Source organism: Poromitra crassiceps (genome assembly GCF_964638095.1).
Source record: "Poromitra crassiceps genome assembly, chromosome: 17".
Classification (NCBI taxonomy): Eukaryota; Metazoa; Chordata; class Actinopteri; order Beryciformes; family Melamphaidae; genus Poromitra; species Poromitra crassiceps.
Genome location: NC_139635.1, coordinates 7074674 through 7094673, shown reverse-complemented (window position 1 = coordinate 7094673; position 20000 = coordinate 7074674). Strand labels below are relative to the sequence as shown.

Sequence of the window (20000 nt, the reverse complement as noted above, 5' to 3'; positions counted from 1 at the left end):
ACATGCAAACTTCACACAGAAAGGCCCTTTTTGACGACCCCACCCGGGCGGTGGGCACTCGAGGACATGCAGACGGGCACGCACTCCTTCGGCGCTCACAGCGTCCCAGGTGGGAATCGAACGCAGGACCTTCTAGCTGTGAGGCGACAGCTCTACCACTGAGCCACCATGCCCCCAAGCTTAACAGGAAATTAAAGGAAATGAATAGAGGCAAGTTTGAATATAAATGCAAAACAGCAGGATGTAATGCAGCTTGTGTAACTTAATCATTACTTCGACCCCAATTCATCCCACCAGCAAACTGGCCAGAGGGCAGCTATGTTATTCATTTTGAAATATCTATATTTTGGAGAAAAAAAACAATCACTATACTCAAAGTTCATCATCATCGACATGACAAAACATCGAAGAAAGAGGATGATGTCACACGGTTTTCACACGATGACGATGATGACAATAAAAGAGCATCAACCGACAGATGTTACTGAGGTAGCAACTATAATATGATCATATTATCATAGGATCTGTGAGCCGCCTCTCCAACAGTAAACTTCTAATGTCAGTCAACTACTGTAGTTACCCTCCATCGCTGAAGGTGCCGGGTTTATGTCGGTTTCATCTGCCTCCTCCCATATTTGGCACTTCCACACTTTTTATCTCCCTGTGCAAAAATACAATGGTCAGCATCTTAATGTATAGAAATCTAATACTTCTAATTAGTTTCCATAGTTCTCTTCTTCTTGGACAGGTGCAAGGGCGTCGTTTTGGTCTCAAAGTTGGTAGGGTCGAGGACGGCATGAGGGGAGGTGGCTTTGAGGTTTTTTTTTAATCTTTTTTACCCATATTTAGAGGAATATCTCATTTTAAATCAACATTAGGATTATACTGATGTCATTATTCAGTATCTTCTCCTTTTCTCAATAACTTTCATGTCACCACCTGCTCAGCTCTCCTGTCAGCATAATTGTAACTAACAAACACAAACTGTAGGTTTAGCCATCTAATCATGTTCTTTCACAAACAGCCGGTTTGGAAAGAAAAAATTGCCATTGAATCCCACACATCATACATCCTACATTTCTTCCTCCTAAACCAGACCTTTAATGTCCCATCATTATTTTCATGAATGGACGTAGCGTTAGTTACGTGGCTGGATTATTTGGAAGAGGGCCAAATTTGGTGAGTAAACAACTAAAAGTTGAATCATTTCTTTGTCCCCCATCTGCCAGTTTAAAAATGCAACAAGGGAGATGATAGCCTACTAGAGTTGCACGATCTTCAGTCAGATGTCAATCGCCACCCTTTGACATCGCCAATACACTGATGTCAGTGTCACTGACATTCCCCTCGTTTTTGTAAAATATCACCGCTATGCAACCACACAACGTTACTATTTTTAGCCATTTCGGATCAAATAAGCCAAACGATCCCACTCTTTGACAGCGGCGCGCACCTCCTTGCTAGTGAAAAAATGTAAACAGGAAGTCGACAACGCTGTCTCCTTTATATTTCATTCAAATAAAAATGGTCATTACAGTTACATGTATGATGTTATTGCCTTTTCCACCACGGCTTGTCTTTCACATTGCCGGCAGGCAGGTCACACCTGGCCAGCAGGGGGCAGGCACGTCACACCTGGCAGGCAGGCAGGTCACACCTGGCCGCCGGTGAGGAGACAGAGACTGATCACTCAGGAGGAAGACGAGACAGACATGAGGTGCTGAGGAGAGGAGAGCATCCCTGAGGAGGAGGGGGGGGGGGGGGGGGGAACTCATGTTGCCAGGCCAGATGTGACCTGCAAGTCATCTGAGCATGCCGCTAGACATGAGTACATGCACACACACACACACACACACACACACACACGCACGCACGCACGCACGCCCGCACGCACGCACGCACGCACACACCCACACCCACACCCACACCCACACCCACACACACTCACACACACACACACACACACACACACACACACACACACACACACACACACACAAACACACACACACACACACACACACACTGGACCCCTTGCTGGTGACACAGGTGGCGTCATTAAAAGGCCGACGTGATGAATGGTGTGGAAGGATGAGCGGCGAGGGAAGAGGCAGACTTCAATCCCGCTCAGCTGGCACGTTTGGTGTGTGTGTGTGTGTGTGTGTGTGTGTGTGTGTGTGTGTGTGTGTGTGTGTGTGTGTGTGTGTGTGTGTGTGTGTCACACACACGTGTGCAGAGGGGTGGAGTAAAACTGCACGTGTGGAAGAGGTTGTTTATGTGTGTGTACTGGGTATGTAAATGTCCTGCATTTATATAGCGCTTTTATCAGAATCGCTTAAAACTGCCTATACAGTCACACACACACACACACACACGCGCGCACGCGCACGCGCACACACACACACACACACACACACCGATGGATCATGGAGGCATGCTGGCACAACCATCAGGAGCAATTGAGGGATTTCGGTATCTTGCCCAAGGACACTTCGACATGCAGACTGGAGGAGCCGGGGATCGAACCACCGACCTCTTTTATCTAATTTGTTACTGTAGGTTGGCTACATTCTCTAACACATTCGAAACCATCAGCATCTTAACAAAAATCAAAATACTCCCCGTATCAACACACTTCACGTCTGCACCTTCGTTGCCACCTTACAGCCAGCAGTACTTGCTTCCAGTCTCAAGCAGTGGGGAACTTTTAAAACAAATCTTAGTGATACTAATTAAGTGTCTATTTGCCAAAATGCAACATAAATGCATTATTTCATACTTCAATAAATTGCCCCCCGAAAAGGACCAGATTGTCCCTAAAAATCAGGAGTAGAGTGAGTGTGTATCTGTATGTGTGGCATCTATGTGTGTTTACGTAGAGAGGTTGTGTACACTTGACTGACAGAGTTTCCATGCTATGGTGTGTTCTCAAGCATATCGTTGTGCTTTGTGAACGTTAGGGTCGCTAATGAAGTAGACCTTTCGTCAGAGAGCATGGCACGCTCCTCTCATCCCTTCTCTCATCTCTCCATCCTCCCTTCTCTCATCCCTCCATCCTCCCCTCTCTCTTTTATCATCAGGACCCTCTGAACCGCGGGCTGGAAAATAGCTCCCAACCAAACCGCCCCGACATGTGTTTCTGGTTTGGAACGGGGAGAGCCGGGGCAAATATAGTTTCAGGCTGAAGAAGGCTCACTTGGCTATCATTTGTAAACCCTCCGATGTGTGTTGGGGCGGTGAGAGGAGGGTGGAGTTATGGTTAGGGTTATGGTTATGGTTAGGGTTGTGAGAGGCGGATGTATCCCAGGCGACGCTCATTAGTCCAAGAGGTTTCACCCCGAACCGGCCAACGCTGTCTTTAACGGCAAACGGAGCTTGTCATCTGAACGAGAGTCGGCGTTTATGGGACGACGTTTTGGGGGTTTTCTTATCGTAATGACAGAGGGAGGAGAGGAGGGAGGAGAGATAGAGGGAGATAAACAGAGGAAAACAGAGGAAGAGACAGAGCGGTATGGAGAGACATAAGCAATGTTTTCATCTGTCATTTGTCAAGTTTTTATGCAAACTTCTGAAAAAAACAAACGTGAATTTGGTATTTCCCTCACGGTTCAAGTGAATAAATTGGCTTCCTGAACGTCAGAAAAAACACTTCCAACAGACAAATGGAAAGAGTCTATCAAGAGTTGATTGGTATTCGGCAAGCTGTTATTGCTCTTAGTGCCAGATCATGTTGGCTAATGTGATTTCATGCATCCATCTGCAAGCAGGAGATACACTTGGTGATATTCTAATATATATATATTAATATACTAAAATATTCTCAAACTTTTTCATATCAACGATCCTCATTTCATCCAAATACAAATCTGAGAATATTTTTCTTGTCAGAAATGATTTTGTCCAGAGCTCCATGAATGTCTGTACTGTAGGTAGAGAGATAACAGACTGTCTGTATTGTAGGTAGAGAGATAACAGACTGTCTGTATTGTAGGTAGAGAGATAACAGACTGTCTGTATTGTAGGTAGAGAGATAACAGACTGTCTGTATTGTAGGTAGAGAGATAACAGACTGTCTGTACTGTAGTTAGAGAGATAACAGACTGTCTCTATTGTAGGTAGAGAGATAACAGAATGTCTGTACTGTAGTTAGAGAGATAACAGACTGTCTGTATTGTAGGTAGAGAGATAACAGACTGTCTGTATTGTAGGTAGAGAGATAACAGACTGTCTGTATTGTAGGTAGAGAGATAACAGACTGTCTGTATTGTAGGTAGAGAGGTAACAGACTGTCTGTATTGTAGGTAGAGAGATAACAGACTGTCTCTATTGTAGGTAGAGAGATAACAGACTGTCTCTATTGTAGGTAGAGAGATAACAGACTGTCTCTATTGTAGGTAGAGAGATAACAGACTGTCTGTACTGTAGGCAGAGAGATAACAGGGACCCCCCGGTGGTCCCCGGACGCCAGGTTGAGAAGCACTGTTCTAATGCACCACCTAATGGCCATTAGGCCACACAACTATGATGAGTATCTTATATGAGAGGCAGGTCAGGATTGGCAAAGCCACTTTTGAACTGATGCACATCGATTTTGAACCATTTGTCGATCCAATCAGTCCTACATCATCATTTATTCAACAAATGTGTTTCCGTCGCCATTTACTGTAACACAGAATTCCTTACAGCAACAAAATCCACTTGAAGCGAGCATCCAAACTTTGTTGTGATATTGAAGAAGTCTATTTTTTTTGCCCTTTCCAAATCAGCTTTACTAATCCGAAACATTACAACTGACTTGGATTAGAGACAGACACACACAGAGGGGAACGTCCGGGTGGGGCAGTGGTAGATTCCCTGCCCACCGTGCCAACGCGAGGGTCACAGGTTCGAGTCCCCAGCTTTAATACCTCCGGCTTAGTCGGGCGTCCATACAGGCACAATTGGCGGGTATGAAACCAGATTAAGGGGTATGTGTGTCCTGGTCGGTGCATGAGTGCCTCCCCTGTCTGCCCAGGGAAACTCCTTGCTGTCAGGTGAAAAAAAGCGACTGACAACATGCACATGCATCGGAGGAAGGAAGCAGTGTGCTAGTCTACAACTCTACCCAGATCGGGAGAGGGGGTGGAGCAACAGGGGGAATTGGAGTAGGATTGTGGAGAAAATGGGAGAAGAATCCGGACAAGGAAATGATTTAAAAAAGAAAACCTAAAAAAGAAACTTGATCTTGTTTCAGTGGTGCCAGTGTGGGAGCTGCAACATGCTGCTGTAATGGATTTGAAATGTGGCTTGAATGGAAATGACTGCCTTTGCATCCAGACGCCATTGGCCGGGTCTGCTGTGGAACCAGGTGCCCGAAACGGGCCCACAGGGGTTTTTGCAACGCCCCGATAAGCAAGACAGACTGGCAGGGGGATGACCTGGGTGAGCACAGGTGCTGCTTTTAACTTGTTAGAGGGCAGAGGACCCGTATTGAGGCCAACACACACGCACACACACACACACACACACACATGCGCGAACACACACACACACACACACACGCGTGAACACACGTGCACGCACACTAACACACACACACAAACACACAGGAACACACACGCACACACACACACACGCGTGAACACATGTGCACGCACACTAACACACACACTAACACACACACACAAACACACAGGAACACACACGCACACACACACACGCGTGAACACACGTGCACACACACTAACACACACACTAACACACACACAAACACACAGGAACACACACGCACACACACACACACGCGTGAACACACGTGCACACACACTAACACACACACTAACACACACACACACACACACACAGGAACACACACGCACACAAGACACTGTCCTAGATTGGAGCCCTTCTGTTATGCCAGAGCATCCATCTCATCAGCAGGTCACCCTGCAGCCTCCAAGGACAAACAGCCCATTAGCTAAATGAGCCTGGGGTCCCACACACCTGTCTGCTACACACACACACACACACACACACACACACACACACACACACACACACACACACACACACACAGACACACACACACACACACACACACACACACACACACACACACACACACACACACACACACACACACACACACACAGTACATGTATGCACACAGAAAGACAGATACACACAAAAATCGCTACAGCATAGTATCGTGATATTTTGTGTGGCAATATTGTATCGATATACATACCAAATATCAATCTTCTTCTCTTATATAAAAGGGAGTAAGTGTTCTCTCTATCTGTCACTCGAGCAATTGTGATGTCATCAGTGAGTGATGTCATCAGTGATGCAAATTGTGCGCCAATAGAGCAGGCGAGGCCAGGCAGTGGGTGAGCTGCAGGGCGGGTGAGCCCGCGCAGCGAGCAAGCCTAGGGATTGAGCAAACGTAACGTGCAAGATTTCTAGTCTTTCAAAATTGCAATAATATTGTATCATGATTCGGTATTGTGATACTATTGTATCGTGGGGGCCTCTGGTGATTCCCACCCTTATACGGCCTACCTAAGTTTTCCTTACGGCAATACTCAGCTATGTTACGGCAATACTCAGCTATGTTACGGCAATACTCAGCATATGTTACGGCAATACTCAGCTATGTTACGGCAATACTCAGCTATGTTACGGCAATACTCAGCTATGTTACGGCAATACTCAGCTATGTTACGGCAATACTCAGCTATGTTACGGCAATACTCAGCTATGTTACGGCAATACTCAGCTATGTTACGGCAATACTCAGCTATGTTACGGCAATACTCAGCATATGTTACGGCAATACTCAGCATATGTTACGGCAATACTCAGCTATGCAATTAGCCTATTTCACATCCCACCCAAATCAGCCATTTAGTGTCTAAAAGGCAGGAAAGTAAAAGGGGTGCAAGCAAGACATTGATTTGAGCCCCGGGAGTGGAACACCTAAATGGGTCCAATCAATCTAATCACCTGTTTTACTTCCTGCCTTTTCGACACAAAATGGCTGATTTGGGTGGGATGTGAAATAGGCGTATACTCAGCATATCGCGAAATGTTTCAAAATCACAATAATATAATATATCGTAAGTATCGTGACAAGATCGTATTGTGGCGCCTCTGGTGATTCCCATCCTTAATACAGACACATGTGCACGTACACAGACACACATATACCGCGTAGATAAAGATGTGTAGTCTACTCAGAAAGACACCAAGTCCCCCCCCCCTCTCCGGCACACACACACACACACACACACACACACACACACACACACACCGGTGGAAATTTCCCAGCTGGTTTTGTAGCAGAACAGAAGCCGGTGGCAGGAAGTGCTTAACAACAACAGGAAGCAGTGTCTCTCTGACAAACATAAGGCGGGAGGGGCAGCAGCCTGCAGGCCCTCAGAGCTGACATCATCACACAGGGACAGACCCAACCCCCCAGGTTTCCAGTCCAAGACCTGCTGGATGCATTAACCCAAGTCTAGACCCAAGACTCTGTTTCACCTGCTGGATGCATTAACCCAAGTCTAGACCCAAGACTCTGTTTCACCTGCTGGATGCATTAAACCAAGTCTAGACCCAAGACTCTGTTCCACCTGCAGGCTGCATTAACCCAAGTCTAGACCCAAGACTCTGTTTCACCAGCAGGCTGGATTAACCCAAGTCTAGACCCAAGACTCTGTTTCACCAGCAGGCTGGATTAACCCAAGTCTAGACCCAAGACTCTGTTTCACCAGCAGGCTGGATTAACCCAAGTCTAGACCCAAGACTCTGTTTCACCAGCAGGCTGGATTAACCCAAGTCTAGACCCAAGACTCTGTTCCACCTGCTGGATACATTAAACCAAGTCTAGACCCAAGACCCTGTTTCACCTGCAGGCTCCATTAACCCAAGTCTAGACCCAAGACTATGTTCCACCTGCAGGCTCCATTAACCCAAGTCTACACCCAAGACTCTGTTCCACCTGCTGGATGCATTAACCCAAGTCTAGACCCAAGACTCTGTTCCACCTGCTGGATGCAGTCTAGACCCAAGACTCTGTTTCACCTGCAGGCTCCATTAACCCAAGTCTACACCCAAGACTCTGTTCCACCTGCTGGATGCATTAACCCAAGTCTACACCCAAGACTCTGTTCCACCTGCTGGATGCAAGTCTAGACCCAAGACCCTGTTTCACCTGCAGGCTCCATTAACCCAAGTCTACACCCAAGACTCTGTTCCACCTGCTGGATGCATTAACCCAAGTCTACACCCAAGACTCTGTTCCACCTGCTGGATGCAAGTCTAGACCCAAGACTCTGTTTCACCTGCTGGATGCATTAACCCAAGTCTAGACCCAAGACTCTGCTCCACCGGCAGGCTGCATTAACCCAAGTCTAGACCCAAGACTCTGTTCCACCTGCTGGATGCATTAAACCAAGTCTAGACCTAATAATCTGTTTCACCTGCAGGCTCCATTAACTCAAGTCTAGACCAAAGACTCTGTTCCACCTGCAGGCTGCATTAACTCAAGTCTATACCCAAGACTCTGCTCCACCGGCAGGCTGCATTAACCCAAGTCTAGACGCAAGACTCTGTTCCACCTGCAGGCTGCATTAACCCAAGTCTAGACCCAAGACTCTGTTCCACCTGCAGGCTGCATTAACCCAAGTCTAGACCCAAGACCCTGTCCACCTGCAGGCTGCATTAACCCAAGTCTAGACCCAAGACCCTGTCCACCTGCATGCTGCATTAACCCAAGTCTAGACCCAATACTCTGTTCCACCTGCTGGCTGCATTAACCCAAGTCTAGACCCAAGACCATGTTCCACCTGCATGCTGCATTAACCCGTCTAGACCCAAGACTTTTTTGCACCTGCAGGCTGCATTAACCTAAGTCTAAACCCAAGACTTTGGGGCCAGTATAAAGCTTAGTTTAAGACTAGTCTGGTTAGATTATTTTACTTAGATTCTCAGGTTGGACTAGGAGAACTAGGACTGACTGTTACTGTAAATATGTATTATTATTATTATTATTATTAGTATTATTATTATTATTATTATTATTATTATTATTATTATTATTTCAGATGTTCCCCAATTTTCTCCCCAATTGTACTTGGCCAATTTCCCCCCCAGCTGCCCTGGTCACACCTCCACCCTCTGCTGACCTGGGGAGAGCCGTAGACTAGCACCATGCTTCCTCCGACACGTGCGCAGTTGCCAGCAGCTTCTTTTCACCTGACAGCGGGGAGCTTCACCCGGCAGAATGTAGCACGTGTGAGGATGACTCCAGTTCCCTTCCGCCCCGAACAGGCGCCCCAACCGACCAGAGGAGGCGCTAGTGCAGCGACAAGGACACATACCCCTAATCTGGCTTCCCACCCGCAGACACAGCCAATCGTGCCTGTATGGACGCCTGACCAAGACGGAGGTAACACAGGGGCGCGAACCTGCAACCCTCATGTTGGTAGTCAGGGAATCTACGCTACACTACCGCCTGTTACTGTAAACATTATGACTGACTTATTTGAGGGACTACAGATGTAAACTAGCCTCTGGCTATAATCTGACATATTTACATTTGTTCTAAGAGTTAATTAATATGCTCTGTCCCTGTCCAATAAACTAATAGAATAAAATAAAATAAAGTTGGAAAGTTAGCCACCTTCCCCCCTGGCTAATCTTGAGTTTTAAACGTTGTTATGGCAACAAGGTGAAAAAGTGGGGAGTTTGAATGGTGAAGCTGTTTAATACAAGACAGCAAATCTTAGATTTTGGAAAGAGCCTAACGAAGTGAGAGTCTTTAGAGACGGAAAGAAGCCCTTAGCCCTTGTTCACACAGGACGCCGAACGTAAGTAGAGCTGAAGCTTGAGGCAGCCACACGCTGAACTGACGCCTAACCGTTCACACAAGAAGCCTTCTCTTTTTCTCTCAGCGCCTCCTCGGGGGGCCTTGAACCTGCCCACAACTCCCATTGACTTCATGCGTGGCAGCTTCACGCGCCACGCTTGGAAAATAGGTGTGAATCCTGAACGATCGCTTCAGCGTGGCTTGTGAACGTGGGAGGTGTGAACGGCTTCGCCTGTTAACAAGGACGCCTAAATGAAACTTGTGGGTTCAGCGTAGGTCGAGCTTAGGTTGAGCGTTGCTTCGGCGTATAGTGTGAACAGGGGCTTAGAGATCCACAGAACCGGTACATATAATTGTGTATAGAGGAGCCCGGAGTTCGGTGCGGACCATCCACAGACACTCTGCAGAAGGTCCGCACTCCCCGCTCACACCGCACCGCACCGACACACCGCAGTAACCATACATTAACCTTTAGAACCCTAAACTCCAATTAGTGGATGCTATATCCAAAGTGACTTTCACAAAACAAGCTATAATTATTAATTATTAATTATAAACATGTACGGCAAGATGGGCTCTACACTTGATGTGTCGTTTTTTATCATTAGAATGGAGAGCATAGATCTGCAGAACTCTATTTGGAAGCCATAGTGAAGAAAATAATCCAATCAGATGCACATTCAAGATCGTCATTCGTCTGACCTACTTTGAATAATTTATGCCCAAGTTGACTTTACAGTAACACTCTGTCAGTCATCAGTCATCGCTCTACTTCGCTCCCAGACGTCTAGCGGATAGAAGTGGGTTTAGAAGTTTTGGGAGCGAGTGATATCAGATGCAGGGAAAACCTTAGGCTTTAATTAATTTACGCCCCATGAGCACAGACATTTTTAGCACGGGTGTCTCTCATGTTAATGGAACCCCTCACTCTGCCAGTGTTACTCTCTCGCTCTACTCATTTAAGTACAAACGACCTCTCTTACCTATCCATTTTTCACACAATGCAGTACCTTTCCACAAAAGGACACAGGGGGATGGGCGGTGGGTTATTCCTAGCATGATCTACAGTATCTGTGATTGTGTCAATGGTTATTGCTCTCAGGGGGTCCGAAGGAAAAAAATAGTTGAAGTGTATGTTTATTTATGATCAGATTCATCTCCGGTCCCCATTGGCGGAAATTCAAGTGGACACAGGAGACTCTCTATTTGGCGTCCACTCAAGTGGACCCGAGGGACGAGCCAATACAAATGTAGGACATGGGAGCAAGGTTCCTCTCTTGACAGGCAATGTTTATGTGGGTCTATCCAGCTAGCATCCTGCCCCAGCTGGGGGTCTCTGTTCCTCCAAGTGAATTCTGGGTCTTTGAGTTCATTTGGCTGGCAGCTAAGAGGTCAGTGTACCAGAGGTTATAGCTCGGGCTGTTTGGACAACCTTGGACCTGAAGCTCTTGGCCGGGGCGAAACATTCTCAATCGTTATATTCCCTGAAGGGTTATTTAAGTTTGCTGGTTATCGGCTTCATACTCATACAGCCGAGAAAACACAAGAGCTTTTGTTGAGTGGGAAATTTAAGCAGTTTAAGGCAGAGAGGAAAAGGCGCCATTACAAATTCAGTCCGTTTAATTTGTTATCGTCACACGCTGCCCTTGAACAGCCCCTCCTGCGATACACTGTATGCAAAACGGCTAAGTCATTTATTGTAGAATATTTTTCATCACGTCTACAAAAGTGATGTATGACATTGATCCAGGAGCTCGAGAACTAACCACAGAGTCCTAAGGAAACTTGGCTGAACCGCAATTGAATTTAAATTGGCTGTTTTCCATGAAGCGATTTATCACATTCAGTGGAGTGTATCGAAAACAGCAGAGCAATTGGAGCTCCACTTCTAGCAAACCACAATGAAAAAAGCAGGTTCAGTGTCTCGCTTGAGGGCATTTCCATAGGAAAACATGTTGATGGACGTACATCAGCTCAGAGCAGTATAGGCCTGGGTATCGCTATTCAATACCTTTAAAGTCCCTGGAAACCAGAAATATTTTATTATTATTTAGCATTTTGAGTTCATCACATCACATAGTTAGAACGTTTTTGTGGATTTTGGTTTCCAGGGACTTTAAGGTATGGATCAAAATGACCCAGTACCAAGTAGTATCGAAACTTCTCCAGTCAAATGATACCTGCATCCAAACCTTTTTGTACACAGATCTAGAAAAAAATGCCTTTTTGTATGGTTTTGCTCACAGCCAATCACTGCAAGTGTTTGACTTAATGTGACGTGTGATTGGCTCACTACGGCAGAACCCACGCAGAGCCCATACAGTGAAGTCGAGTGTGGTGTATGTGACAGAGCTGGAAGTCCAGCGTGCCGTGATGCCACCAAAACCTTCAAAAGTACAGCTATACTACAGAGGAGAAAGGTCTCAAATGAAATACGAATGCTCCTGCAAAATGTCTGCAATCTCTGGACTCTGTGTACCATGGTGCCCTGAGATTCATTACAAGTTGCAAAGCCCTCACTCACCACTGTACTTTATATGGCAGAGTTGAGTGGCCCTCATTGGCTGCATGCACCTTTTTATATATAAAGCCATTTTAGGCCTACTCCCCCATTATTTATGTGGCTATATTTCAAGAACCCAGAGTACTTACTCCTTACGTTCCAACGACTACTATCTGCTAAATGTCCCCAAAGTTCGCACTGAATTCGGCAAGCACTCCTTTATGCATTTTGCACCCGCTGCTTGGACTTCACTACAGAACACTCTGAACCTGAAGGAAATAGTTTCTCTTGGAACATTTAAAAACCTTGTAAGTAATTTGGAATCAGCCTCATATCTTTCTTGCTCCTGCTTTACATGAAAGTCCCATTATTTAACTTTATTGCTCTGACCAGATTGTATTTGTATATATTGTTGTTGTTGTTGTTTGATCTGGTGTTGTCTTATTATGTAATTCTGCATTGTCTGTTTTAACTGTTGAAACTCAATGTTTTAAGCTGCTGTCTTGGCCAGGCTTCCCTTGGAAAAGAGATCATTGTGTCTTAATGGGACTGACCTGGTTAAATAAAGGCTAAATAAAAATAAATAAAAAATAATATATTGGTATCGGTATCACAATGGTACTGGGATTGTAATTTTTCAACCGTAACCAGCCCTACAAACCGGCGAGTTCTCCGCTACAGGACAGCCTCTCCGCCAGCTAGTCCACCTTTCCACCGCTTTGAAAACACCCTCCCATCCAAACCGAGAGTGCTCACCTGTCTTGAAGACCTCGTAGCGCACGGAGAAGCCCGCCCCGTGGGTCTCGTAGTCAGACACAAACTTGATGAGGAGCTGGCTGCCACTGGAGATGATGGGCGACGGCGCGATCTTCCCACAGAACCTTCCCAGCATGGGCGCCTGCTCGCTCCCGCCGTTGTAAACTTCAACATAGTCGTACCTGAGGGAGAGAGCGGAGACGAGACGGGTCAGGAGGGTTTGGTTTCTGCTGCTGCCACAAGCGTAGGTGTTCAGAACACAAGCCATGACGTTTGGATTGATTTACCTTTATACGTAGATAATCTGAAAACCCATTGAGGACAAATCCTCATTTACAATGGTGCTGAGAGTTGAATGAATGCGCTTTCATTGTGGATTTCATGCATTTCATTATATTGAAGAAAACATCCTCACGGTACACTGGACCGATGCATTATTCGGCAATACAATTCTGTCTACAGCTGCAACCATATTGTCAGACTGCTGTTGAATGTATGCATGAGTAATATGCACGGCTGCTGCTGTGGTGTCTGGGCCAAATTTAGCCTTCCAAAAATTATTATAGGCCCTCAAAGAGTGATAGTATATTCTTTGGTTTATGGTAAACAAAATAACTGCCCTCTACACTGTATGTGAGGTCCTCTTGTATTTGTACCAACAGATCTATGCACTGTGAAACTCTGGAAGTCTCCGTGTAACCTGCAATGTGTAGTTCCCCCGCAGCTGGGGATCGAACCGGGAACCTCCAGCATGGGAGGCGGGTCTAGCAAGGAGGGTAAAGCCCATGAGCCCATGAGCTCTAGCATCTGTCGCTAGAGAATCTCTTGAGGCCTCGGGGGAGTGAGGTTTACTTACTGCACAGAGCTAGCCTGGGTAAACCCAGCCTTCACGTGACCTCTATCTATGTGCTGACTGAGAGCGGATAGATAGAGGTCACGTGGAGGCTGGGTTTACCCAGGCTAGCACAGCGCTACCTGCTGGCCACATTACATCTGTAAGTATTTTTCAGAATCAAATGTCTTGCTTTGTGATTCTCAGAGAGAGACAGAGACTGAAGCTACAGTCACACTGCAGGCCTTCAGCATCAATTCTCAATAATTTCTCTGTTTTTTTTTACGACAGTTCATATCTATTCTGGGATGTAACCCACATCTACTACAATATGAACTGACAGTGATGTCAAAAAGAAGCGTCTCCTCAAATAACAATCACGTTGGTGTTTTGGCTTTCGTTCCGTTGTTTTGTCTCGTGGTCTTCCATGAAGCTGCTCAGCCAAGCTGCTGCGGGAGTCAAACTTATGGCAGTTGGCTCAGGTAGGTTCAATATTGTCATGGCTACTGCCTCAAACTTACATTTCAGCATTTAAATACAGAATGCATGTGGTTTGAACGCCCTGCCATATTCGTGTTTGTATCACAGATCCATTTGGTCCAAATCAGAATTAAAAAAATAAAGTGACTTCATGACAACATCAGCTCCGCCTCATGCGAGGGGGAAAACTCTTTTATTATTATTATTATTATTATTATTATTATTATTATGCCCCCCCCCCCCTCTTTTTCTCCCCAATTGTACTCGGCCAATTTCTTCTCCCCTGCTGCCCCGGTCGCTGCTCGACCCCTCTGTCGATCTGGGGAGAGCCGAGACTAGCACCACGCTTCCTCCCACACATGCGCAGTTGCCAGCCACTTCTTTTCACCTGGCAGTAGGGAGCTTCACCGCCAGGAAGTAGCACGTGGGAGGATTGATGACGCCATTCCCACCAGTTCCCTTCCGCCCCGACCAGGCGCTCCCGACCGACCAGAGGAGGCGCTTGTGCCGCGACCAGGACACATACCCCCAATCCGGCTTCGCACCCACAATCGTCTCTGTATGGATGCCCGACCAAGCCGGAGGTAACCCGGGGGCGTGAACCTGCGACCCTCGTGTCGGTAGGCAGGGAATCTACCGCTATACTACCCTATGCGGAGGCCCGGGGGAAAACTCTTTCAGCTGCAGTGTGAATTGAGCCAGAGAGTTTGGGAGGTCGGCTGTCCTGAATGCTGACAGAGGTTACTTGTCTTAAAAGAGAGACAGAAAGAGACACAGAGAGAGAGAGAGAGAGAGAGACACACACACACACACACACACACACACACACACACACACACAGACACACACACACACACACACACACACACACACACACACACACACACACACACACACACACACACACACACACACACACACACACACAGAGAGGGCTGTGATAACAGAAATATGAACACATGGTCTAGGAGGCTGTTTGGATCCCACAGAGCCACTGAGAGCACTCATCTGTCTCTGTTGCTGTATCTGTGTGACTCCTCCCACCACCACTGCATCACCTCCTCCTTTACCAGCAGACACCCCCTGTCAACTCTGACACATCTCAATGTGTGTGTATCCTCACAGATGTCTATACTGTAGGAGTGTGTGTGTACTGTCAAATGTGTAGCGGCCCTATCTTCGTACGGCCCTATCGTTTGCACACCTCTTATGCTATCTTCCCTGCGTCTTAAGCTATCATCTGCCTCCACCATCCAGTTTTGCGCTGGAATCTAAGTGCAGACACAGGTGTAGGTAGGTGGCCCAGGCAAGTGTCATTTTGCGCTCTGGCAAAGATACCATCGCCATGTTCCGAGCGTAAACACACAGGTTTGGGCGTTGCCCGTGCCAAAATAGGCGTTCCAGCACAATGTGTTGGAAAAAAGGGCCTTGCGGGGGGCCCTCAATTGAGGCCCCTTAAAGGGCCCTCAATTTTAACGCCAGCACGGCTCTCAGTACGCTGCGTAATTACGCACGAAGCAGCGCCGCAGCGGAGATGCAGGAGAGAGAGCCCGAAAGGGAATAAGCATACGTCCATAACAACATAGCATGAAAGCTGAAAAACATTTATGGCAGTAACACACATACATTCCGTTCCCATTAATTGCTTTTTATAATGTCCTAGGTTGAATAACTGTTTGTTTGTTTGTTTGTTTGTTTGTTTTTGGTCGGGCCCTTCTTCAGCGTGTGAAATGGCAATGATACACAGGTGATTCACAGGTGGGCATGAACGCGTTTTATTAGATTTTCTATGCATGACAGCCTCAAATCTCTCTCTCTCCCTCTCTCGCTCTCCCCATCTCTCTCTCGCCCTCTCTCTTTCTCTCCATCACTCTGTATCGCTGTTTGTACGCCAAGGGGGAAAGGAAGCTGCTGTCACGCTGTGGCTTTTAAGGGGGATGGACATAATCATGATCACACCTGCAAACATACTTTTTGACATAAACACGCCTATATGGAGTGCTCCAGTATTCTCCTTCTGATGCTAACTGTTGAGCACCAGTCTCCGTCTTCCTAACTGTGGTTTAGCGCATGAACTTTCTCTAAGTTTGGAGGTTCGCGCCGAGATGATGCCAAGCACAGCGGGCCGACACGCCCACAATTCGGGGGTTTGCGCGGCGCTAAATGGGCGCTAACGCAAGTTTACCGCCTTTGCGACGATAGAGCCCTAGGTGTGTGTGCATGTGCGCTTCTATATGCTCTCTCACTAATACAGTATGTGTGTATCTGTGCTATAATGTGTGCATCTGTACTCAACAATATGTGCTGAGTGGACTCCAAAGTTTGTGTATGCAGGTTTGTGTGTGTCTGTGTATGTATATGTATGTGTGTATTCTATGTTTACTAAAGTGTATGGTTGTTTCAAATGTTCAGTATTTGCGTGTGTGACAGCAGCCATCCTCCTCTCTCTGAGCTCCACTGCAGCTAATTGGATTACAGCTGTAGCGCTTCACATTTAACATGTGTGACCGCTGAGTGACCACTGAGTGACCGCTGAGTGACCGCTGAGTTCAGGGCTAAATGCCTGTGAGACACTATGGCTGACCGGGCCGTAGCCTGCCTGGGGACACACGCTACAAGAGCGCTGAGAACACACTGCATCACACTCACAATCATAAGCATGGATTGTCTCTCAGTCGCATACACTCACATTTAAAGGGAAGAATCCATAAAGCACTTCTTAACACAAACAAAAACGAGTTATCTTGGGCCTTGTTCTTATTTGATGGTGTATTTTATTTGTGGACATCTGGAAGCAACAACAAAAAAAAGCAGAACATTTTTCAGTGATGGAAAACACTAAACGTGCCTCAGAATCAAAGAGCGAGGGCTTCTTTCTAGAATTGTCACCAAGAGACAGAGAGTTCAACAATCACACAGAGAGAACTCCAACGTAGAAGAGGAGAGAGACCAGTTTCTCTACTGACAACAGCCTTAACAGACAACAAGACATGTTGAGTTGGAAGTAAGGGGCACAACTGCTATCCACTATCACTCTCTCCACCTACATACAATTAACAGGCAAATGCAAATAGACACTGTTCAAGACTCTGCACGGCTAGTCGCACTTATACAACGTATCTGAACAGCTAAGATCAGCGTGTTAAGTCTGGATGTGTTAAAGCCAGAGATGGGCACTTGAGACTTGGTGACTTGGACTCGAGTCGACTCGAGTCCCTGTTTTGATGACTTGTGACTTGACTTGACAAAAACATAAATGACTTGAGACTTACTTGGACTTGGAAGTTAAAGACTTGGATGACTTGTTTGTGTTTGTCTGTTTAAATAATGAAATCATAAGGTAACAATTTGTGGTAAAAATTTGGTAAAAATAAATGTTACTTTATCTACCACTTATTTAGCTTAATTTGGTTGCTTCCTTGTCAACCACAATGACACATCTTGGGACATTATGCAAATTGATGTGTCAGCCCTGGGTTGGAGGGGGGAGAGGAACATGTTGTCAGCTGAGTTGGTGTGTGTGTGTGTGTGTGTGTGTGTGTGTGTGTGTGTGTGTGTGTGTGTGTGTGTGTGTGTGTGTGTGTGTGTGTGTGTGTGTGTGTGTGTGTGTGTGTGTGTGTGTGTGTGTGTGTGTGTGTGTGTGTGTGTGTGTGTGTGTGTGTGTGTGTGCGTGCGTGCGTCTGCCAACAGGTTCAACAATGCGTTCCTCCCGTATCTCGAGAACCGTTGGTCGGATCTACTTCAAACTTTGGTGTACTAAGGTGTCTGCAACATTCGGTTCTCTTTTTCTCTTTTCATTTCTCTGTTTGACCATCAAACAGAACTGAATGTTGCAGACTCGGGGAGAACAACAGCCCCAACGTGACCTTTCACCTCGGTGTTGACCACAGCAACAACTTTACGAGTCCAACTTCCCCATAAATAAAGTGATGAAATCACACTTTCTTTAGCTGAATGCCAAATTGTTATATGTCTTATTCTTGATTATGAACATTGACAAATGTTCTGTCTTGCCCTCGTGTCACATTGAAGCTTATTTATATTGCCCTGATTCAAGCATGTGTTGTCTTGCTAAGTATACTATAGCACTCAATAAACAGAATTGAACAAGGAGAGAGAATGAGAGAGAGAAGAGAACCAGAAAACACAAGACAAGAGGAGAGCAAGGCAAACAATCTAGCTAATCTACAGCCTAACCTATCCTATCCTAACCTAGTGGCATCCCTCAGCCTTAACCCTGACTGCAGAGACCCGGGCCTAGAGATGGGAAATATACACGGTTACTTGCTACTTGTGTGTAAAAAAGAAAAAACACATGTTGCATGCAGGATTACACCTCAATGAGGTCAACAACAGACACGTTTGTGTCTCTTGCCCAGGACAAAATGATCCCTTATTTTGACAAAATGTTCCATACGTTTATGGGCAATTAGAGGGTTATTGTGCTTTTGGCTTTAATTGCCCTCTCTGTTCAATCACTTTGTTTTCTAAAGTCCCTGCTTTCTCCTCCCCTACATCCCCCCCGCTCCCCCCACACCTCCTCCCTTTCCCTGCTCTCTCCTCCCCTACATCCCCCCCGCTCTCCTTCCCCACCTCCTCCCTTTCCCTGCTCTCTCCTCCCCTACATCCCCCCCGCTCTCCTTCCCCACCTCCTCCCTTTCCCTGCTTTCTCCTCCCCTACACCCCCCCCGCTCTCCTTCCCCACCTCCTCCCTTTCCCTGCTTTCTCCTCCCCTACACCCCCCCCCGCTCTCCTTCCCCACCTCCTCCCTTTCCCTGCTCTCTCCTCCCCCACATTCTGCTATTCTCTCCCCTAGCTTCCTTTCCCTGCTCTCTCCTTGTGGAAAAAAAAGTGACTTGACTTAACTAAGGACTCGACTTGACTTGACTTGACTTGACAAAACCTGTGACTTGACTTGACTTGACTTGCCCAAAACAAAATTACTTGGGACTTGCTTGAGACTTGGACCAAATGACTTGGGACTTACTTGAGACTTGGACCCAAGTGACTTGGTCCCATGTCTGGTTAAAGCCTTCACACGACACTGCCAGATCATCTGTGCCGATCACCGTACCTGAGCAAGACTCCCATTTCCATCTGTGATGGTCAACATGGGAAAATCCACTGCAAGTCGGTCACATAATCCTCAAGGGCGTCCCTGATATTTAGGACTCAGGAATGGTCTTCCTGCAGCTTAGGCTGTAGAAAATATATTTGGTAAGGCTTTATAAGGTCTTTGTAAGAAGGCCCTACCTGCAGCTTCAGCTGTAGAACATATATTTGGTAAGGCTTTATAATGTCTGCGTCCTAAGTCGGTCACATTCGGTCTGACACACTTTCCGCTCTTTTCGTGTGGATTTTTACTTCAGCAAACGCCATCCAGTGTTATGGAATTAATTTATCCTAAGAAACTACATGTCAAATTTCATATGAATATATGGCCATTTAATGTCCAATTACATTAGGAAAGTGCTTTTTCCTACACATCTGACAATTTAATCACTATAGTATCCATAAATCACTTTGTAAGCCAGCTTTGGTAAGTGCTATACAAATAAAGCATAACCATTATGAACTTG

General features: G+C 46.3%; 1 protein-coding gene across 1 annotated transcript in view; it reads right to left on the bottom strand.

Moving 5' to 3' along the window:
* LOC310791724 (neuropilin-1a-like) overlaps positions 1-20000 on the bottom strand; it is a gene marked incomplete at both ends in the record, with an annotated part of 135943 nt that overhangs the window by 87777 nt on the left and 28166 nt on the right. The window contains one exon of the mRNA XM_083653379.1: positions 13110-13291. Coding sequence (XP_083509505.1) covers positions 13110-13291 — 182 coding nt within the window. The remainder of the gene's footprint in view (positions 1-13109; positions 13292-20000) is intronic.